Here is a 20,953-nt window from a genome sequence, read left to right on the forward strand (position 1 = left end):
CCCCTACCTTCGGGCAGTTCTGTGGGATTACCTCCGGGGCAGAACATTCGCATATACGGATGGAACGGGTACGGTGTGCGAGAAGCTGATGTATTGCGGGGTTCCACAGGGGTCTGTTTTGGGCCCAACACTGTGGAATCTCGGGTACGACGTGGTGCTTTGGGCGGCCCTTCCTCCGGGCTGTGACGTCGTCTGCTATGCCGACGACACTTTAGTCATGGCTCGGGGGGAGGATTGGAGAGAGGCCGCGGCTGTTGCAACCGCAGCCGTGGCTAGCGTGGTGCGCGTTACACGGGGCCCGGGATTACAGGTGGCTCCTCAGAAAACGGAGGCCCTGTTCTTCCATAAGAAGACAGGAGGGAGACCACCCCCGACATACATAAACGTCGGAGGGTCCCGTATCCCTGTAGGGTCCAAGATAAAGTATCTTGGCCTCACCCTGGATGGACTCTGGGAGTTTACACAGCATTTCGATGCTCTCGGTCTCAGAGTGGACAAGATGGCGAACGCGTTGTATCGCCTCTTGCCCAACCTCGTCGGTACCAAAGTTAGGCACTTATACACGAACACCGTCCGGTCGGTGTCCCTTTATGGGGCACTGATTTGGGCAAACGACCTGGTGGCCAGCAAACGCGCCATGGCCTTAGTTAAGAAGGCAGATAGGCGTATGGCCATCAGAGTCGCCCGTTGTTACCGGACGGTGTCGTTCGTGGCGGTCACGACCCTGGCGAAGGTGCTCCCGTTCGACCTAGTCGCTGCTTTGCGTGCCGAAGCGTATCGGTGCGCGATTGAGGTCGAACGGAGTGACATTTCCCCCGATAACATCTCCAGGGAAGTGGAGAAAGAGAAGGCCAGGGCCCGAAGGTGGGCGCTCAGGGAGTGGAAACACCGACTGAGCTAGCACAATACTCCGGGTCTACCTTTTTTTTTTTTTTTTGTTTACGGAGATGAGAAAAATCTTCAAAAGACGCCCGATGACCCGTACTACCGGGTGTAGTTGGATTCGACCCGGACTGAAATTCCCCAGACTCGTGAACCGGACCGACAGCGCATGCTCCCCGGCCTCAGCCAAACCAGGAAAGTGGAGGGAGGGAAGTCTGTGAATTCCCGCCCCCCTCCCCCCTTACCACCCCCAACTGTCCGGACCCACTGGCGCATCGCGTGTCGGCCGGACTTCATAATCCACAGGATCCCACCCAGGTCGCCTACCAACTAAAAAAACTCACCTCTTGTCCGTCCTAACCCCATGCGAGAAGAGGACAGGATTACTCCTAAGAGCATAACTCTGTCCCCTCTCAGGGGGGTCCTATATTAAGGCTTTCCCACTCTTTTCGTTCGGGAAGCACAGCTATGATGCAACAAGTGCATCCTATATCAAATAGCTAAAAACATATATAACACAGATCAATATTTTTCTTAGTCTATTTTAATCTAAACCTGAAAGCTAATCAACTAGTAATAATAATAGTGTTCTTTCGACAATACTAGAACGAATGGGCATGACGTGTACGCATGCGTGTACAGCCTTTTTTATTTAGTTATTTATCAATTCTAAGATGGCAGCCTCATTCGCTAGGCCCATTTCTCTCTGCCTCTCTTTCGGCTACCTCTTTCTTCGTCAGCACCTTTCTACAAAAGGTGGCAAAAGCCTTCCACTTTATTGGGCTATCTAAGATTTTCCGAATTACCCGAAAGAGAGATAGATTCCGACCAATCACACCACTCAGATCTTCCCTTTCGGACTCCCATGCGGGACACCGCTCTAAAGTGTGCTGCGCATCGTCCACTGCCGATGAGCAGTGGAAGCATATATTAGTTATGCTTTTTTGTATGTCAAAAAGAAAACCGCTAAAACATCCATGATTGGTCAACATCTGAGTGATGTGAATGGTCAGCATACCATGCTTCCTGTTTGTCCATTCATCTATGACTTCTCCAAGCGCACCATAAATTCGTCTGCCCGAGTGATTGCGCGACAGGGTCGCCAAATAATCCATCCAATCACGCATTGCGGCCTTTTTTGCTTCCTTAATAATGGTTTTTTCGTCGCCAGGGAGAAGTTCTCTCTTAGATTTATTATTAATTTCCCTAGATCTACCGTATACCCCAGCTAGCCTATTGGCCGTTATCTCGACCGGCGGCGTACTCAAGAGCAACATAACCGCCAGATATGACACTGCGGTACGCGCAGCAGACCCTTTGCGCTATTCTACGCATAACCCGCGTTACTAGGGCTTTTGCCCGGCAATTTCTATTAAAGGCAGCGTGCCATATCGGGGCTCCGTATAGTACTATCGATAGTACTACATTTAGGTAGAGCTTTCTCCTCTTTTCATTCGGTCCTCTGCAGTTTGGCATTATGCTATACCAGTATTTTATTGTTTGTTCTATTTTTTCAGATGTCTGCAAAGTGCTCTGTAAAGCTCCAATCCCCATCTATGAAAAACTCTAGATATTTCACGCTACTTGACATAGAAATTCCTATATTTTTAATAAAGACCATCTTTATATTGTGTTTTCCAAAGACTTTAGAGGGGAAACCGATTACTTGTGTCTTCAGAGGAGAAATCTCTAGTCCTAGTTTCTCTATCTCTCTTACAATACCCAGCGTTGCAAGATTTGCGGTATAGACGGCCTCCTCAATGTCCACCCTCGACGCGACCACAATTGTATCATCGGCGTATCCGATAGACCAACATCGCTCAGGCAATTTATAATTTAGCACACTATTGTAGCCTATGTTCCATAGAGTCAACCCGAGAGCCGAACCCTGTGGCACCCCAAGATCTATAGAGAGAAGGTTATCTCATGCGCAAAAAGGGACGAGCGGCAAGAGGGGCACATGCTGAGCGGGGCGAGCGGCAAGAGGGGCAAATGCTGAGCGGGGCGAGCAGCAAGAGGGGCAATGATGATCTCATCGTCAAACAGTAGTTGTCTCTCTCGCACGCTTTAGTGTTTTTTCTTTCGCTTTTTTAATATAGAAATGTTTTGAGTTTTTATCGAAAAAATACTTTTATTTTGTAAAATATTGATAGCACTGGAAATTGCGTAATAAAAATTGAAAAGTAAATTAGAAAGGCGCTATAAATTACATATATTGCAAATTATAGCGCTAGATATTTAACGTTTATAATGTTAAATATTGCTGCAACAGATGCATTTGTAATACAAATTGCTTTGTACTCGTATTTAGACTGTAATATCAATGAAAATAAAATATAATTTGGGATATACACAAAAAACATCATTTGTAAAGTAGTAAAATAAAAGAAAAAATAATACATATTTAAAAATTAGTTTTAAAATAATATTTACTGTTTATATGCATTATTTACAAAAGAAATACTATAAAGAAATTTATTTTTTATATTTAATTGCGAAAACCTCAAAAATTGTCAAGAAATTGTAACTGAAATTCATAAATGTAAGTACAATTCTAGGATAATATAAAAAGCATCATACACAAATTTATTATGATACAAACTCAAATAATGAAATTGTAATATATGTTTCAACATTGCAAATGTAAATATTTATATGATAAAATTTACAAAGTGTTAACAATTTTCAAATATTTGCTAATAAAATATTATTGAATTGTTTCTGTTGAAATCTTAAAATAATTCTTTACAACAAATATGATAGGATATATATTAGAGATCATTAAATATGCGGCAACATTGTGATTATAAAATTTTATAAGTATCTATAATAAAAATTAAGTATAATAAATATAATAGGTATATAAGTATAATAATAAAATTTTTATAAGTATCTATAATAATAAAAATACATATATGTTGTATTAATCTGTTAATATAAAGAAATTTATTTGCGTTAAATTAATTAATAATTTTTTGGCCTTAATTTTTCTCCTCACCACCCTGGACCACAGATCCGGTTGCCTGCCTTCAACAACGCTATCTTCTCCAGGTTTTATAACCTCAACAAGGTTTTCAAAGATCTCGGTCAAGCTAGATAAGTCCAGTTTTCCATAGTCTTTAGTGTCTTTATCATTAAAATAAACATTAGAGTTACTGCTGTTTTCAGTCTTCAAATTTAATTTATTATTAACCAATTCTCCCCCTAACTTTTTGTTTTTATTTTTATTTTTCCTCTTGTTTTTTTGCATTTATTCTTACTGAGAAGGAGTTCTCCGAAGAACTGCCATCATCTGCTTCATCCGAGGAGATTCCTTCGCCTCTGCCACTTTCAGTAGTCTTTTTCTTAACATACGTATTCATGCCCGAGGGGCCGCCACCTCATAGTTTTTATTATGTTTGTCTTTTCTTTGATTCTCCGCCCTATTTTTATCACTCACCTTTTCAGTGTTTCTACGGCCAACAGTTGCATCACTCCATCTCCCCAGAAGAGGGCAGGTCCCCGTTGGCGTGGAGAGATGCTCTCCCTCTCTAATGTGCCTGATTTCCTGGATAAGGGGGATAATTGGGTCATTCCCATGTTAAGGCAATCCAATGAGTTTATAACCGCCACATTTATGTCCACCTTATCGCGTACACTCACTGCCAACTTTAAAATGTCCACCACTTCCATATCGCGATTGCTGATGCTAATGTGTCTGGCTTTTTCAGCAAGCGTTCGAGCACCAAGTGTCTCCGAGGGGCTTTCATCCACTTCAGATCCAAGGATTAAAAGGGGGTTCCTCCCCCCCTTTTCCAGGGTTATTCCGTGCGGCAGGGATGCATCCACACACGCGTCCTCATAAGTCACCGCTAGAAATTCGAGTGCGTTCATATTCAATAATTGTTTTTTTAATATGCCCACCTGTTTCTCCATGGCTATGTTTTTGCATTTTAGTTTAGCCATATCTTTTTCCAAGTTGAAAAATTTTTCCTTCCAAAATTCTGGATTTCCTGCCACCGCTGCTCGGATGGATAGGGCCTTCGAGGACCGTTTAACCGCTTCTATAAGTACTTTTAGTCTTCCTTTGTCTGCACCATTCATGTGTGTCGTCCTGTGCCTGATTTTTTGCATCAAATCCAGGTGTTCTCCAACCTGGAAATCAATGTCAGGCGCACTATCCAGATGGAGATTGGCTGTCATCCTCTGTATGGCTTTTTTATTGTCCATTGTAAAGTACGTTTTATGCCCCATTGCAAATTCCTCCTCCTCATCCTCGTCACCCTCCACCTCCGGCGACGACTTGATTCTCCTTCGCTTCGAGTTTCTTTTTTTAGGGCCGCAGCCGGCCCCTGCCCTGTCAGTAAAGCTCTGGGAGGAGCCGCGGGTCCTCCCGTCATTCTTCTCACTATCCGAGAGCACAATGAGAGGTCCGTACTCCACCAGGTCCACAGCAGGCTCCATTGCCGCCAGGAGCAGTGCCGACAAAGAAGAGTCAAGCTTCTCCGTCTCCATTGTCTCATTTGGTAATTTTTCGATCGAGACCTCACACTTATCTGCCTCTTTCCTATTAGAGTCTTTCCTTTTCAGGAGAACAGTAATTTCGCCATCTAATATCTTATTGCAGACGATAGCCAGTTTGGATCCTCCGCTCGTCGCCAACGGAGAAGCCAGCCCTTCACAGGTTGACGACCCGTGGGGGACAGGGACAGTACCCCCCACGTGCCGGTTTCCGGTATCCGACGCCGGAACGTTATTATCATTATCTGAGCTCATGTTCATAATGTCAATGTCGGTTTTGTTAATCAAGAGTGACCATCTCTTGTCGGGCAGTATAATTTTTTTGCTCCAAGTAGCTGTCCTATTCCCTTAATATAGTGGGAATCTACAAGAAACTATATTTAATATTTCTAATGCAAAGGAAAATTCACAAAACATACACGTAAAGTTTATTAAGTTCACAACCATGTGTCTGTGTATAGTATAATCAAGATAAATCAGAGTCAAAATATTGTATATTCATTACAAAATCAATTCACATTGTCACTCACACAGTAATTTTACTTAAATTTAGCTTAACATGCCACAATTATTTTATAAGATATTAGATCATTAATGAAATCATCACATTTATTATGTAGTCAATGATGGAGTAATTATTCAATATGCACACTTGTCTAAATTGTTATACAGGGTCATCGAAAAGTATCGGATCCCCCTAATATCTTCAGTTAGAATGCATTTTGGAGAAAATGTCCAATAGCAAAGTTGTATGGTTTCAAGCGGGGAGTAAGATGATGACCTTGACTTTGACCTTGACCATGTCCTTCAAGGTCATTTCAAGGTCAACCTTATTTTTTTAAATGAAACCCTCTACATTTTATTGCATATTCTTATAGCTTATCTCGAGAGCTTTCCAAAACACTAAGTAAACAATTTGTTAAGTGGCGTGTGATTCCGGCCAGTTAAGGCAAGAGTGGCGTGTGGGTCCGGCCAGTTAAGGCGAATTTCATTCCAATTGATCAGCTTGGGCAAAATATTTAATTGTACCAAACAATTCACAACAAATGTTCAAATTGTTGCCCTTTAACAGCCTGGCAATGTGCCAATCTGTTATAAACAGCTGAAACCGCAATCCGGTACGTTTCCGGCGGTATTAGTTCTATCTTTCGAGTTATTCTCCCTCTTAAATCATCTAAATCTTGAGGCTTGGTGGCATAAACTTTACTTTTCAAGTAACCCCACAAAAAAAAGTCAAGTGGATTCAAGTCCGGAGACCGAGGTGGCCACTCAATATGACCCCTTCGCCCTATCCACCTGTCCTGAAAAACCTCATTTAAATATTGACGCACAATAACACCATAATGAGGTGGAGCTTCATCCTGTTGGAAATAAATTTCATCCATATTTTCACCAGCTATGTCTTGAATAGCTGGAACAATTTGTTCGCGAAACATGACTGTGTATACCTGTGCTGTCAAATTGCCTTCAATGAAGAAAGGGCCAACTGGTCTACCATTAAGAATACCAGCCCATACGTTAACTTTTTGTGGATATTGGGTATGATTGTCTCTTTTCCAGTGAGGATTAACGTCACTCCAGTATCTACAATTGTGTCTATTTACATTTCTATTCAGTTAAAATGTTGCCTCATCAGAGAATGCCTCAGTGATCTGTATTGTTTGCTCAAGAGCTCGTACATTGGTGCCTGCGAGAGTGAGAGAATAAAGATCGGCCCCGCAACGCTTTCGGGCAGATTCCCGCTAACGCCTTCGGACATCACGCCTTTTTAGCAAGCAGCTGTCACCTCGTGGACGAAAACAAACAGCCCCAAAAATTTTTTCTGTAACAAAAGAAGCCATTGCGTTTTAATTGATTGTTCCAAACATCTTCATTTTGTTTCCAATAGCCCATAAATTTTTCGTAAATATTATTAATTGATCTATTAGATTTTCAGTTGTTTAACGAGCTTTTTGCTAGTGCTGGTTGAAATAAACAAATCAATAGTTGGACGAACACTTAATAATTAATATTTTTCTCTACTTAATTATTTAGATCAATTTCCTATCACTTACCTGATTAATTCTTCTTTGCTCTAATTAAGAATGGCGGAGCTATGGACATGGCAATGGCTTTGCTATTGGACATTTTCTCCAAAATGCATTCTAACTGAAGATATTAGGGGGGTCCGATACTTTTCGATGACCCTGTATAAAGAAGGTCATTTAATTATGAGTTATTTAATTAATTAATTAATTTCTTTTGTTTCAGAAGACGATTGGTTCACGACAAAAAACTATCCAGTTAGTCAAATAGATGAGAAGAGATAATCCATGTATCTATCGGCCATCAATTTTAAATTGTTCTATTGTTTTATTTATCTTTGTACATATTCATCTCAATAAAGTTAATTCATATCAAGAGGCAGTATATATAGAATACCCCAATATCCTTCTTCCCATCAGCATATATGATGTATAATATCAGTTGGTGACACTAAAATAAGGCAAAATAATCTTGAAGGTGTCTCTTCAGCAATACGTTTACTCTCACCCATATAATTTCACCAATACAATCCACATATTTGACTTAACGTTTAGATCATACACAAACTACACTAGATCTTATAGTAAGTCTTTCAATGTTATAAAATTACAACTGTATATACATATTTTCTATAATTAGATCACTATTCATAACTACTTAAAAGGAATAATATCAATATCACTATTTTTGTATATAACTAATCATTACTCTATGAACAAACTCATCATTCATATACAAATGTTGTACATATCAATGTCAATAAATTATTTCTCCTAACTTATACATCAATAATAAGAGTCTATCAGAAATGTCAATATCAGAGTCTAACTTATTAATAATCAGAACAAAAACAATAAGTCCAATAATATGTATAAAGCACGCATCTTACATAATCCACACCATACACATAAAATTTTAACATATATTATTCCATATATATCATAAAATATAATCTTCTTCGTATTGTTCTTACACATTTCATCAAATACTGATGATTCTGACACAAGTAACAAAAACATAATCAGACAATTATTTATTAAACTAAGGCCTCTTAATAGTAATTGTTGCACTTGTAATGATTAAACCTAATAACTTCATATCACTTAGAAATTCGATAATTATAAATCAGTGCAACAATTAATATACGTTTATTAGACACAATATCAATGATCACTGTAAATAGTCAATTTCTAATTATGCTAAATACTCTATAGAAAGTAAAACCCATAATAACGATATCTAGACTTAATAATTTAACTTCTTAATATATAGTTAATTGAAATAGGAGGCCTCCCCTGCACGCAGCACATTTACAAGAACTAAGCCTTCATCGGTAGTGTACACATAAGGATTTCCTCTCCATAGATAATCAAGCCTCCAATTCCAAACATTGAGATACACCGTAGTAACGATATACATATATAATCGATAAAGGAGAGATGTCAAAATACGAAGCGGAGATAGAGTTTTGCGGCCAATTCATGAAATATGGCTTATTGCTCATGAACTTGATTATCTTCGTAAGTTATACCTTATTAAAAATGCAATATATTTATACAATAATGCATACATGGAAATTAAATATTAATCTGCACTCTAGATTGGAGGGGCTGACATAACGGCCTTAGCCGCATTGGCCCTAGATGACAAAATACCAGCGATAGGTGAACTCGTGGGGAACGATCTACTAACCGGTTTACGTCTGGTTGGCGGGATCGTTGTGGCGTTTATAGCCTTCTTCGGATGCATCGGTGCATCGCGTGAAGTCAAGTGTATGATTCTGACAGTGAGTATCAAGCATTCACTTCCATCCGATAATCGATACCTCAGCATCATGTTGTTCGGTAAACTTTGCATTGAATTGATGCCGGAAAAAACTGTGAATTAATCTCACAGAAACAAATTAATCGAAAAGAAAATTTAATTATTTATTTACGCAGTTTTTTATTCACTCTCGAAGCTTCGAAAACTCATTAATTCGACCCGTCTTTTTCAGTACTTCATAGTCATGCTTCTGCTGTTCGTCACCATGATCATTGGCGGCGTTCTCGGATACGTTTTCCGCGAAAAGTTGCTGAACGTCGACAAAGAGATGAAGAGTTCCATCCGATCTTACGATAGTTACAAGTCCATTCGGGACGCCTGGGACATCACGCAATCAACGGTGAGTAATTTCCGGAAAATTTTATCATCTTACATCGAGTATGTTTTTTGCCGCTGCGTCGAATCCAATTATGATTCAAAATTTTCCGTAGCTAATTTAACTCTGAATCTTTTAGCACCACTGTTGCGGCGTTGACAGCTGGAGGAATTGGGGAAAGTATGGTCTTAACGTGCCCGAGAGCTGTTGCCGAGAAATTCTACCTGGCCAGGTAAAAATCAATTATCTTTCTCAACGCGGCTGTGCGTAGCTTGATGAAATAGTCGGCTGCGCGTCCGCGCAAGTAATGACGGCAATGCACTACGTACGTGCATTTCATACTGTAATACGCGTTTGCACATACGGCAACGATTACGATGTCTCTCCGTTGCTTAATGACTCTCGCCGAGTTCTGTCAAATCGAATCTTAATATCTAGAAGTAGAATTCCGCTTGACCTTTGTGCAAAAGCGGGACTTGTGCGGTAAAATCGGCAGACCGAGAGTTTTCGGGATCCATGAGTCCGAGTGGCGATTCGCAAATCGGCGCGAATAATTGTTCGCGGTTTGAGTGATGTCGTCGCGATTCCGAAACGTTCACGATCCGCCAATTTCCTTCGGCAACGCCGAAGACCATCAATTTGGCCGCAATTACTTAATCGGCCCCGAGTCCTAACCGCCTTGTCTTGTCCTCTCACGCTTTCACTCCGCCGATCGGCTTTCTCGCGAGCCGTGTTTCTCATGGCCGTCTATCTGCTTGCAGCGATTTAACTGCAACAGCGGCTCGGACACGATGAATCCTTCGAACGCTTACGTGGAGGGTTGCATCAACGGAACTAATTACAACCTGCACGTGCACTCAAAGTTTATAGGCGGCGCTAGTCTTGGACTCGGATGCATGATGGTAAGGGTGCAGTTTGCATTTTTATGAATCTCTTGAAATCTAAGAGGAAGCATCAGCGTTAGAAAATATCTAGCAAATATTCCTTCTAGAATTGAATTATAAAATGCACAAATACTTTTTCTTTTCAAAAAATCGTTTCTGTGACTAGCGTTTTTACATCTTTGCGTTTAAATAGATATTTTTTATTTGTTACGCAGTATTTTGATTTGATTTTTTTTAACTTGCAGTTCTTTGCTATAATTATGTCTTGCGTGCTCTTCAAAACGATCCAATGACAGGAGGGGTACTTAGATGGAGGCTGCTCTCCGTAAGAAAGTACGGGAAGGAAGTGGGTCTTCGAAATCCTTAGGGGATTTTTTCATGCAATTTCATCGATTACTCGTCGCTGTAAGCGCACCTGATCACACCGTGATAATAAACGAACAAATCTCTATCCGATTGTACAGTTCTCGCCAATTTGTTACATGAATATAACATTGTATCATGATTATCATTATTCTTTATATTTTGGTATATAATTTATACGTGTAAGATTATCTTCGATTTAGTTGCGTGTGTCATGAGTACGTTAATGTATCGTGTACCTTATATATGTGCCGTAATAAATGCATATGTATATTATGTATCTGTCAATCCTTTCGGTAATTATTGTCGATCAATACCGAGTGAAGTAATGTGTAAAAATTAATTTTTCCAGCGATCGCTTTTCTTCACGTTCCATTAGTTATACGATAGTTCCGATTCTTCATTTATCATCAAGAAATATATATAAATTCTATCGAATAAAAATAACAAGATGCTTACTTATATAAAGAATATATTGTAAGATTAAGTATGTAATGTGTATTTGATATATAACATTTCTTATATATATAAATTCTATCGAATAAAAATAACAAGATGCTTAATTATATAAAGAATATATTGTAAGATTAAGTGTGTAATGTGTATTCGATATGTAACATTTCTTATATATATGCATTCTATGTAGTAATTCTAACATTTAATTATAACATTTTCATGAATTATGTTGATACTATGTGTGTTTCTATATGATATTATAAACAACAGATTAATGGGTTCCGCTGTGTATTTGTCTGGATTTTATTCACCCCTCTGTTGTTTGTGACTGTGCACCTCCGCTGTATTAAAACACAACGAGTCGTTATAATCCGGGCGTCTCGCTAAAGTGAACTACTTCATCGCCGTCGTCTATCAATTCCCTTTCTATTCTTCTAGTGATTATCGATTGTTGCAATCCGCATACCGGGACGGTACAATTGTCCTCAAAATTTTATCCAGATTTGTGTGGATTTCACGCCCATTAAGTGAAATCCAAAAACGCGTCAAGTAACGTAACTTACATACAATTATTATAATTATAAATTTTTAAGCAAGAATATTCTATTTCTATCTTTGTTAATTCTTAAGCTAAAGCTCTGAAAGCCACAAGTTTTGCTTGCACAGTAAAATTTCCAGCAAAGAAATGCAAATTCAGATATAAGCGGTAAATTGAGTAGATTAAGTAATATTTATTTTGTCAATGTACGCCTGACGAGCTCGCTCGACTGCGTAATTTTCTGCGAGTATATCAAGAGTATGATAATGGCTACCCCCTTAGGTTTATTCACCTCCAGTATGCGTCAGCCGTACGCATGTCCTTGCGATGAGGCGTGACTCGCTGCCATTCCACGGGAACGTCTCATCGAATCGCACGCAATTCTCCATCGTTGCCCCCTTCCCTTCAGCACCCACATCGTCAGCACATCCGACTTTTTCGTTGCGACTTGTTTGCTCAGACCTTCCGTGTGCACGAGCGATGGATCGAAAGAAGGTAAACAAAGCAGCGACCTTTCTCGCTCGTTGAATGATAAATGAGTAGATTCTGACTTTCCACGAAATTACATCGTTCCAAGCGACGTCGCACGTGTCTGTCTCTCAGCTTTCGGCAACATTAACCGAACGCTTGTACCTTTCTGTTTCTTAATTCATGCATAGCTGTACCATCGCATTTGCGCAGCTGGCGTATATTTTCCGAGCTCGGAAAGAGTAAGAGTCGTTGGTCAGCACCGGTGCTTGCATTGAGCTTAAACGGGCTGCGAGGGTGATAAAAACTCTATAAAAAGATCCGGGCGGGACGGGCTCGTTAGTCTTGATTGACAACCGTCCTAGTGGAAGGAAAACCACGATAAAAAACCCAGAGAAAACTCCGTGAAAAATAACAAGATGATTGAGGAGGGTGGAGTTAGGGGCTAGTCCCGGCTCCCTCAACCCCGGCTTCTAAGAGAGGCTCTCTCCCCCGAGCGACGGGGATACGCACCTCGCCGCTTAGGTCGGGGGAAGTGGAGCCACAAAAAATGGTTACGGGTCCCCCGAGCCCGATCTGCAACGGGCAACAAACGGGTTGGGGAAGGACCCGCGGGTCAACTGGAAGGCTGACCCGATGACCTCCTAGACTTAGGGGATAATCCCCTGCGGGCGGATATGGCGCGGCAGAAAGGATCACCGGGCCTAGGCCCGGAGCGGATGAGCGACCGAGGGTGAGGGTAGAACACTATGGTTCTCCCCACTTTTGAGTCTAGCGCCGGGCAACCGATATCCGGGAGGATGGCCGGATGTAATGCGTTGCGGTTCCCGGCCATCCCCCACTAACGGCAGCTGAAGGCCAAGCAACGGGGGTGGAGTTTAGTGGGTAAGCGTCTGGGGGTGTTTATGGTATCGCAAACCATACCCCCAGACGAATCCCACACTACCCTCTGGCGGTGGGTTTATTAGAAACCCACATTGCACGCCAGAGGGTGTCTTTGAAAGATTCTCCACCCCCGGGAGGGGCTATCGCCCCCCACACAAAAAAAAGTTCTGTAAGGTCGGAGGAGACGAGCGCTGCCACGACCTTTTGTGATGCGGTGCTATCGGAGCCTGTGAGTCCCTCCATTTCAACCTTTTACTCGGACAGCTGAATCGAGCTCACAGATTCAGATATTGAAGTGACGATGGAGGAACCGACGGTAGCAGTTGAGGGAAGAAAGGGCAGACCGGTTGGACCTAAAAAAAGAAGAAACAAAGATCACCTAAAGGAGAAGAAGTTTGGCGCTCGTATCTCCTTTAATAATAGGAAGAGGGTAGACGACAAAATGGTCGGCCTAGAACTGGAACACGCCACGCAGATAAACCTGAAAATTATAGAGATGGTAAATGGAGTTGAATCTATTAGAAGAAGGTCACTTAATATTAAGGGATCGTTTAATGGCCAGATGAATTTGCCAGATGGTTATGCTAGAGGTTATACGTAGGACAAGCAGACTGCCTCCATAAAGGCATCCTTGAATGAAAGAGTACTGGAAGGAAAAATTCTATGAGATGGAAAGAATTGCGACGGAGAGTAGGTGCAAAACGGATGTGCTGGAGGTAGAATTGGAAAAGGTAAGAAAAGAGGCGATTAAAGACGTTTACGATATTAGTGAGAGCGACAGGGACTTCCTCGGTGTGAGGAGACGCCGATGGAGATGGCCCCGGGGCCGTCGACTGCGGCCCTCCCCTCAAGTGGGGGAGAGGGAAGAACTCTAAGGAGGAAAAAAGACTATAGAGTTGCGAGTGACATAAACCCTACAAAAGAAAGTGAGTGTGCAACACCAGGTGAATATTACAATAAGGTTGAGTTGGATCTGGCGATCGTCCATTCCTTACACAGACTGGGTAAGGGCATGACCCAACTAATTCGGGAAACGAGGCTCCTCAGAGAGGGGATGTATACAGAGGGGGCGAGAGCTGATAACCAGGCGGGAGCGGATCTGGTGGTACCTGAAACAAAAAGGAAAAAAACTAAGATCAGTGAAAGTCACAAAAATAGTATCTTAGTGAAAGGGGACATTTTTGTGGTGCCTCCAAGTCCGATAGTGACCTCGGAAGGCAGAAATCAAATAAAAAAAATTAACAAAGTTAGTAACATCCTATCTGGGGGTCGTAGCGAAGACTTTGGGGCTTCATACGCGCGATCTGAAAACAAAAAAAAAAAAAAAAGAAAAAATTTAGTCTTCAAAAGGGTAATAACGACAAGAGTAATGCATCTAACTTCATTAGTGCAAGTGAAGGGGAAACGATAGACAATTCCGCAGATTCTGGAGGGAAAGAGGTGGAATGGGTAGAAGTGATGAGCAAAAGAAAGAGGAGAATTGGGGAAGGTAAGTCCACACCCAAAGAAGACAGCACAGCTCCCGGGGCAAACTACAGTAGTGTCAATAGTACGGGGAAAAATAAAGATAATAGGTGAAATGTTAGCCAAAAACAAAGAGAGTCTTATCGTACTTAGAAAAAAGGTTTCGCGCACGTCGGTGGTATCCGTCCTAAATGAAAATAATGATCTTTCATATGCAGATATTATGAGGTCTGCGCGCGCCTCTTCGTTGTGCGCCACCTTGTCGTGGTGAGGGGGCTCACCGTGGAAATACCTGAAAAGGTGTTTCTGCGGTGCTAAGAGCGCACAGTTCCTCCTATGGGGGAACAGGGAGCCCGGCGACTCCCTTAGGGCTTGCCCAATCGCCGGTAGGAGATGGGGACTACGACTTCAAACTTCCGGTGGCACGGCACCGTTAGGGAAAGATTTTTATCTCCATTCCGTGCACGGGCGGCCAGGCTCGTTAGCCCAGTGGGGCAACTGGCCAGGGGGGTGCTCCCCCCCGGGGAGTCTCTCGTGGCTACGGAGCAGGACGGACGTGCCTCTGTGCAGCTCTGTTATAAGCCGCTTTATTTGGACTGTTTTGGCTCCCAAGGATGGAAATAAGGACATAACTGAGTTCTGCGAGCTGACTACTACTGATTTTGGTGAAGTTTTCTCTCATCTGACTATTTTGATCAAACATCTTTGAAATAAACTACTCGCTGCACAAAGTGAGGTTAAGATGCTCTGCTGTCTTCAGACGCAGAACATATAACTCTGAAGTGAATTATTATTAAATATTAACTTTATTGGATATGGTTGAGGCTAATTGTGTCTTTTTTATTCACATATATGTATATTTTATTATATATTGTGATAAATGTGCTACGCGTGGATTACTCCAGCGCATGCGCACATGCCTATAGTCAAGATAGGTGACATGCAAATTTGCTGCAATTATTATTATAATTTATCATGAAAGTGACTTATGCTATGATGTGCTGTATGTGGGTGCCTATGGGACGCCATGGTCGCCCATCTAGAGTACTGAATTAGCGGTGGTTAAGCCCATAGAGAGTATATCTTGGACAGCTGTATTTAACCCTTTCCTTCCAGATGACCGTTGCATTTGCAATAATAGTTTAAATTAACTTAAGTGATTGATACAACGAGTTAACAACATACGGATTACTACTATTATCAAGGAGTTTTTGTAATAAACTATCACACTACTTGTATGTTGAAGATTAATATATAACTTGTATAATGTCTGGTTACAATTTCCAGCAAGGAAAATTTGCTTATACCGGGCATTTAATTTGATATAATTATTGGAGGTGCCATAAGTTATTGCAGTGATAGTCATGGGCATCTATTACAGATTAATAATTTATTGATTTATGTGATAGTATATGCCTCGAATTTGAGGTTAGGCTATACCCATATATGTGGACAAGAAGTGAAGTAGTATTAATTAGTTAATTATATGATCTGTAAGAGGCAGAGAGGGAGAGGCAAAGAGATTGGTCAGCACGGGGTGCCGCCAGTATTGAGAACGGGCCTCAAAAGTGCGAATCAGGCTTGAGGGGCCTATGAATACCGAGAGCACGAGACGGAGAGAGAGAGTTCGCGGGAAATTTTTGGAGAAGCGTAAAAAGGGACATTAGTAATCTCTTCCACGAAGTAGCGTGGCGTAGATAGATAGAGATAGAAACTGTCGCCGGAATAGCGCGGAAATTGTGATTCGGGCAAGTATCGGGTATAACGATAGCTTGTAGAGAACTTTGTAAAATAGACTCGCCTGACGTTATAAAATTGTATTTTATTAGAACATTATATTAAGTTTTTTTTATCAAGTGATTTACTTTATTTCTTAATTGCCCTCAAAAAGTTAATATTCAATTCTTACAGATCCTATTTTGATTTGATATAAAATGCATATTCTAGTGACTTTGGTGCAACTGTGGTTGCTTATCTAGACACTTGTATTTTATGGCTCATATAAGTGCAGTGTATTATGATATGTTTTGGATTTCTGTGGCAGCAGAAATTGACGGCTAAGATGTTTATTAGTGTTTTACTATCGATTACTTTAGGAAACACTGTTTTCTGAGGTTGATAGTGACGAATGGATCGATGTTTAAGTTACTATAAGTGACTGATGTGTGAGATGCTACTGCACATGGGTATGCGTTTCCGAGACGCATGACACATGCTCGGATATCTATTTCGCATCATCATTATTGAACAATCGTTATTGCTCCTCGCTAGAAACCATTGTACTTGCTGTTATAATATCATAATATCATAATTTTGATTGACTATTTGATATAATGCTCTTTTGTGTGACATACATATATATGTATACATACATGCATAACTATATGATTAATTTACAATTGATGGCTCTATCTGATGCTTATGTATTTTCTTGCATTGCCTGCTTCTACGAGGCAGATTCATATATTGTTATACGAGATACTGACTATGATATTTTCGCAGATTAGATGGACATGGTGTCGGAGCTGTATTTGTGTGAATCCTGTCAACCGGAATATCCTATGGATGTTGCTCCCATCATACTTGTATGGAAAACCTATTTAAAGAAACATTGGTTGTAATATAGCAGAAATATCGAGATCGAACCGTCAATAAGTAGATGTACTTTGGAGTGGGGCATTTATGTGGTCCCTTACGATTGGATTGGTTATTTTCTAATAAAAAGATAATCAGCAAGTGGTATAATAATTATTATTAATTTAAATTACGTGGAATCTATATGGAATTTAATCTATAACTTTAATTTACCATTATTTATCATTATTTATTATCTGGCACATGCGTTAATTTAATGCTTGTTGGAACATATGATTTAATTTGACGTAATTTAATAAGTTATGTGCGAGTTACTTAAAACTATTGGATTGAGTTCATTTATATCGATTAAATTGCTGTGATGCATCCTGCATAAACAATCTTTTTTTGGAATTCCATATAACTGCGTCGTACTTTATACGCATTATTGGGCGTATATATTGGATGTTGCTCCTGAATGGATTATGTGGAATTAAATTAGTATTTATATATCTGATACAACTTATCTACTGGAAATAATACGATCTTGTGAAGTCTTGTTAGCTTTCAGTGAATTTAAGAAGTAAAACACAATCATGGTGATCTAGGTGCGAGTTATTAAATAGCACTACTAAGAGCGAACTACTTATAATGTATTCTAGAGGGACAAATTTCACTAAATTTTTATAAGTGGGTGTATTCTGTACATGACTGCTAAGCGTACAGATTGAATACTGCCTAAAAAGGGCTGTATGGATTTAAATTAGTATTAAATTAGTATTAACTTACCTGGTGGAACTCTATATTAAAATAAAGCGATTAGACATGAAATCATAGGGAGTTAGATGTGTCACTAAGGTTATATATTTAGGCGAGAATAATTGTTCTTGAGTTTTATGGGAGGAATGCAATCAAACTAAATTGAATTATAATTGATACACGGATTATGGAAGTAAACTAATTGCTCTGTTAGCATTATAATATTAAAGTGAATAGCACGTAAGTTAAGGAAAGCTAGTATAGTATATATATACATAGACTAAATTGATGTATTCAATATCAGAATATATACGGATTGCATAAGATCATTATTATCAGGTTAAAGAATATGGAAAGTGTATGTCTAAGAAATGTATTGTATTTATTGTGCGTTTGAGTGTATGATCACATATCTGCTCGAATGATCCTTAGATATTTATGAATAGTTCTGAAATAATGTTCTTGTTGGAGTCGTGGCATCATGCTAACGGTTTTTTGTGCCTTACACATAATAAATAACAGGTAATTGTAAAAATTATCATAGTTTTACACGAATAATGGAGCCTGCACTCTACTACTTCTATTTTAAGAACTATAGCGGAAAGTTATATTGATCGGATTCTTCTGAGCTATATATGTGAATTTATGTATGTGTAATTATGTAACGCCCATGCAGCATGATGTAATGTGAGAACATTGTGGATTGTTGGTATGGTGTCGTGCCTAATGACCATAATATTATATTAAGTAAATTCTGTAAGCCCTTTGAATAATATTAAGACTTAGTGATTATTTGAGATTTGGGACGGTGTCATATAATGTTCATGAATAATACTGAATTATTGGGTTTAATTATGGATAATGTACATTTGTGAAATACAGTCTATGTGCTAAGCGCATTGAGCGTATTACTATATAGGTCTAGTACTACATCTGGAAGAAATATATAAATGTCTATGAATACTGGTATTGTTCTGTGGTGAATATTGTACACTGCACTGGAGTGAACCTAACGCGGATAAGATAATTAGTGCTAATTACTCGAAATTCACCGATGAATTAATATTATTAATAGAGATGTCACAAAATCACCAATAATTGATGGGGATTGGATATATGGATTTATTTACTTAAAGTGGTTTTACTACAAGGTTCGTATAGACAATAAATAAATTAAACAATGAACAAATAAATAAATAAATAACGTGGTTTGGGTGACCAAAAGAGAAATTTCTTACCTTTACCTTACCCGACTTGATGATCTGCTGGATACCTCTGAAACAAAGAAATAAATGATTAATAAGGACAGGTACATAAACAAATAGATGAATAAACTTACAATTTTACTGCTCCACAATGAGTATTGGCTCTTTTGAAAGCTGTCTGCATCTGAAACTGAAAGCATAGTAATAAGTGACAGTAGAATATCTATGATAGTGAAATAGAGGTCAATTGACATATTGCATCTACTAAACAATTAGATTGAGTTAACTATTGTTATCAATTATCATAATAATCTTGATTGGTTTACCGTCCAAAGAGAAGTGAATTAGTTACTGAACACTTATTTGAATAGATAAATTAAAATGTAAATGATATGGAATAGTGTGATTATTCTGATATAACATTCTATAAATGCCTAGGAGAGTTATTCTGATTTCTGACTTTTCACACTCTGAACTGTATATTAAATGTGTGTGGAAACTTACAAAACTGTTGCACCACAATGAGTTTTGGCTCCTTTTAAAGTTTTCTGTACCTAAAATAGAAATAATATTAAACAAGTGATAATATAATATAATAGCTAGGACATTGAAATAAGGGTCAATTTATATATTGTACTTACCAGACAATTAGAGTGAGTTAATTATTCTATTAATTACAATAATTTGATTGGTTCCCTATTCAAAGAGAAGTGAATTATATTACTGAGTGCCTATTTGAATAGATCAAATTAAAAGGTAAGTGACAAAGGTCAACTGTGAATACTTTGATATAGCAACTTGTGAATATCTATGAAATTTATTTTGATATACTTTGATTTGACTTCTTCATATTTTGAACTGTATTAAGTGTCTGTGTACTATGGAACATTGTTCCTTGGGTCTATTGACATGAATAGAAGTGGGACAAACACCAGGAACAATTAACCAAATATCAGGTCTCAACAAAAGAAGGAAACTCTTGCAAATAAAACACGCAATTCAAAATGGACATGGACAATAATAAGGAAATAAACGTCTCGGCGTCGGATAGCCGTCCGAGAACCGGCACGTGGGGAATATTGTCCCTGTTTCCCACGGGTCGTCATCATGCAAAGGGCTGGCCTCCGCGTCTATGGTGAGCGCGAAAAGTCAACCAGCTATCGTCAGTGTGGAACGGCTGGGTGCCTCTATTACATTGGTACCGATAAGAAGGCACGGGAGGACTACCGGAGGTGAAGGTGAAGTCGGACCCTCTAGGGCTCTGGAGACGGTGGTGATCGCTTCAGATGATGAAGACTCTTGTGGTCTTGCTTCCCTCTGTAGGACGGATTATTCCGAGGCGGAGGAATGACCGTGTCTGATGGCTCCTCTGCTTCTCTGAAACAAAAAAAAAAGGAAAAAATTAAAGCTACTACTATCACTACGAGTAGAAAAAGAAGGAAGCGTGGCTCTTCTAAAGACAAGGAAATTGAAGAAGAAAGATACGCTGTACGTTACTCCGTAGACAGCAGGAAAAAGATCGATCAAGAAATGGCCGGTTTAGATTTGGAACATGCTACCCAGTTAAATATCAAAATCAGGGAAACGGCGGACCAAATTGACTCCATGAGGACGAGGTCAACGGGACTCAGTGGATCCTTCAGCGGCCAAATAAAAGTCTTACTGGAGGTGATTTGCAGAACAGGCGACCTGTTGTCCAGGAAGGCCACTTCCAAGAAGGACCCGGAGTTTTGGAGGAACCGCTTTTACGAGATGGAAAAAGCCGCTAACAGTAATAAGATTAAAGCTGAAGCACTGAAGGTGGAACTCA

At 39.8% G+C, this 20,953-nt stretch overlaps 1 protein-coding gene and 1 long non-coding RNA gene across 2 annotated transcripts; both read left to right on the forward strand.

Annotated features, from left to right (window-relative positions):
• The first annotated feature begins 8,831 nt into the window (after window positions 1-8,831).
• LOC105676833 (CD151 antigen-like) lies at window positions 8,832-11,737 on the forward strand. The gene is made up of 6 exons (XM_067360058.1): window positions 8,832-8,927; window positions 9,008-9,193; window positions 9,404-9,571; window positions 9,687-9,779; window positions 10,309-10,449; window positions 10,677-11,737. The coding sequence occupies exons 1-6, from the start codon at window positions 8,847-8,849 to the stop codon at window positions 10,722-10,724; spliced, it is 717 nt and encodes a 238-aa protein (XP_067216159.1). The 5' UTR covers window positions 8,832-8,846; the 3' UTR covers window positions 10,725-11,737.
• A 922-nt stretch (window positions 11,738-12,659) lies between these two features.
• On the forward strand, window positions 12,660-18,899 carry LOC105676869 (uncharacterized). The gene is made up of 2 exons (XR_001101449.2): window positions 12,660-16,791; window positions 17,108-18,899. It is a non-coding gene; the product is annotated as an uncharacterized lncRNA (long non-coding RNA).
• The last annotated feature ends 2,054 nt before the right edge of the window (window positions 18,900-20,953 follow it).

Source organism: Linepithema humile, chromosome 8 (assembly GCF_040581485.1).
Source record: "Linepithema humile isolate Giens D197 chromosome 8, Lhum_UNIL_v1.0, whole genome shotgun sequence".
In the NCBI taxonomy this organism is placed as follows: Eukaryota; Metazoa; Arthropoda; class Insecta; order Hymenoptera; family Formicidae; genus Linepithema; species Linepithema humile.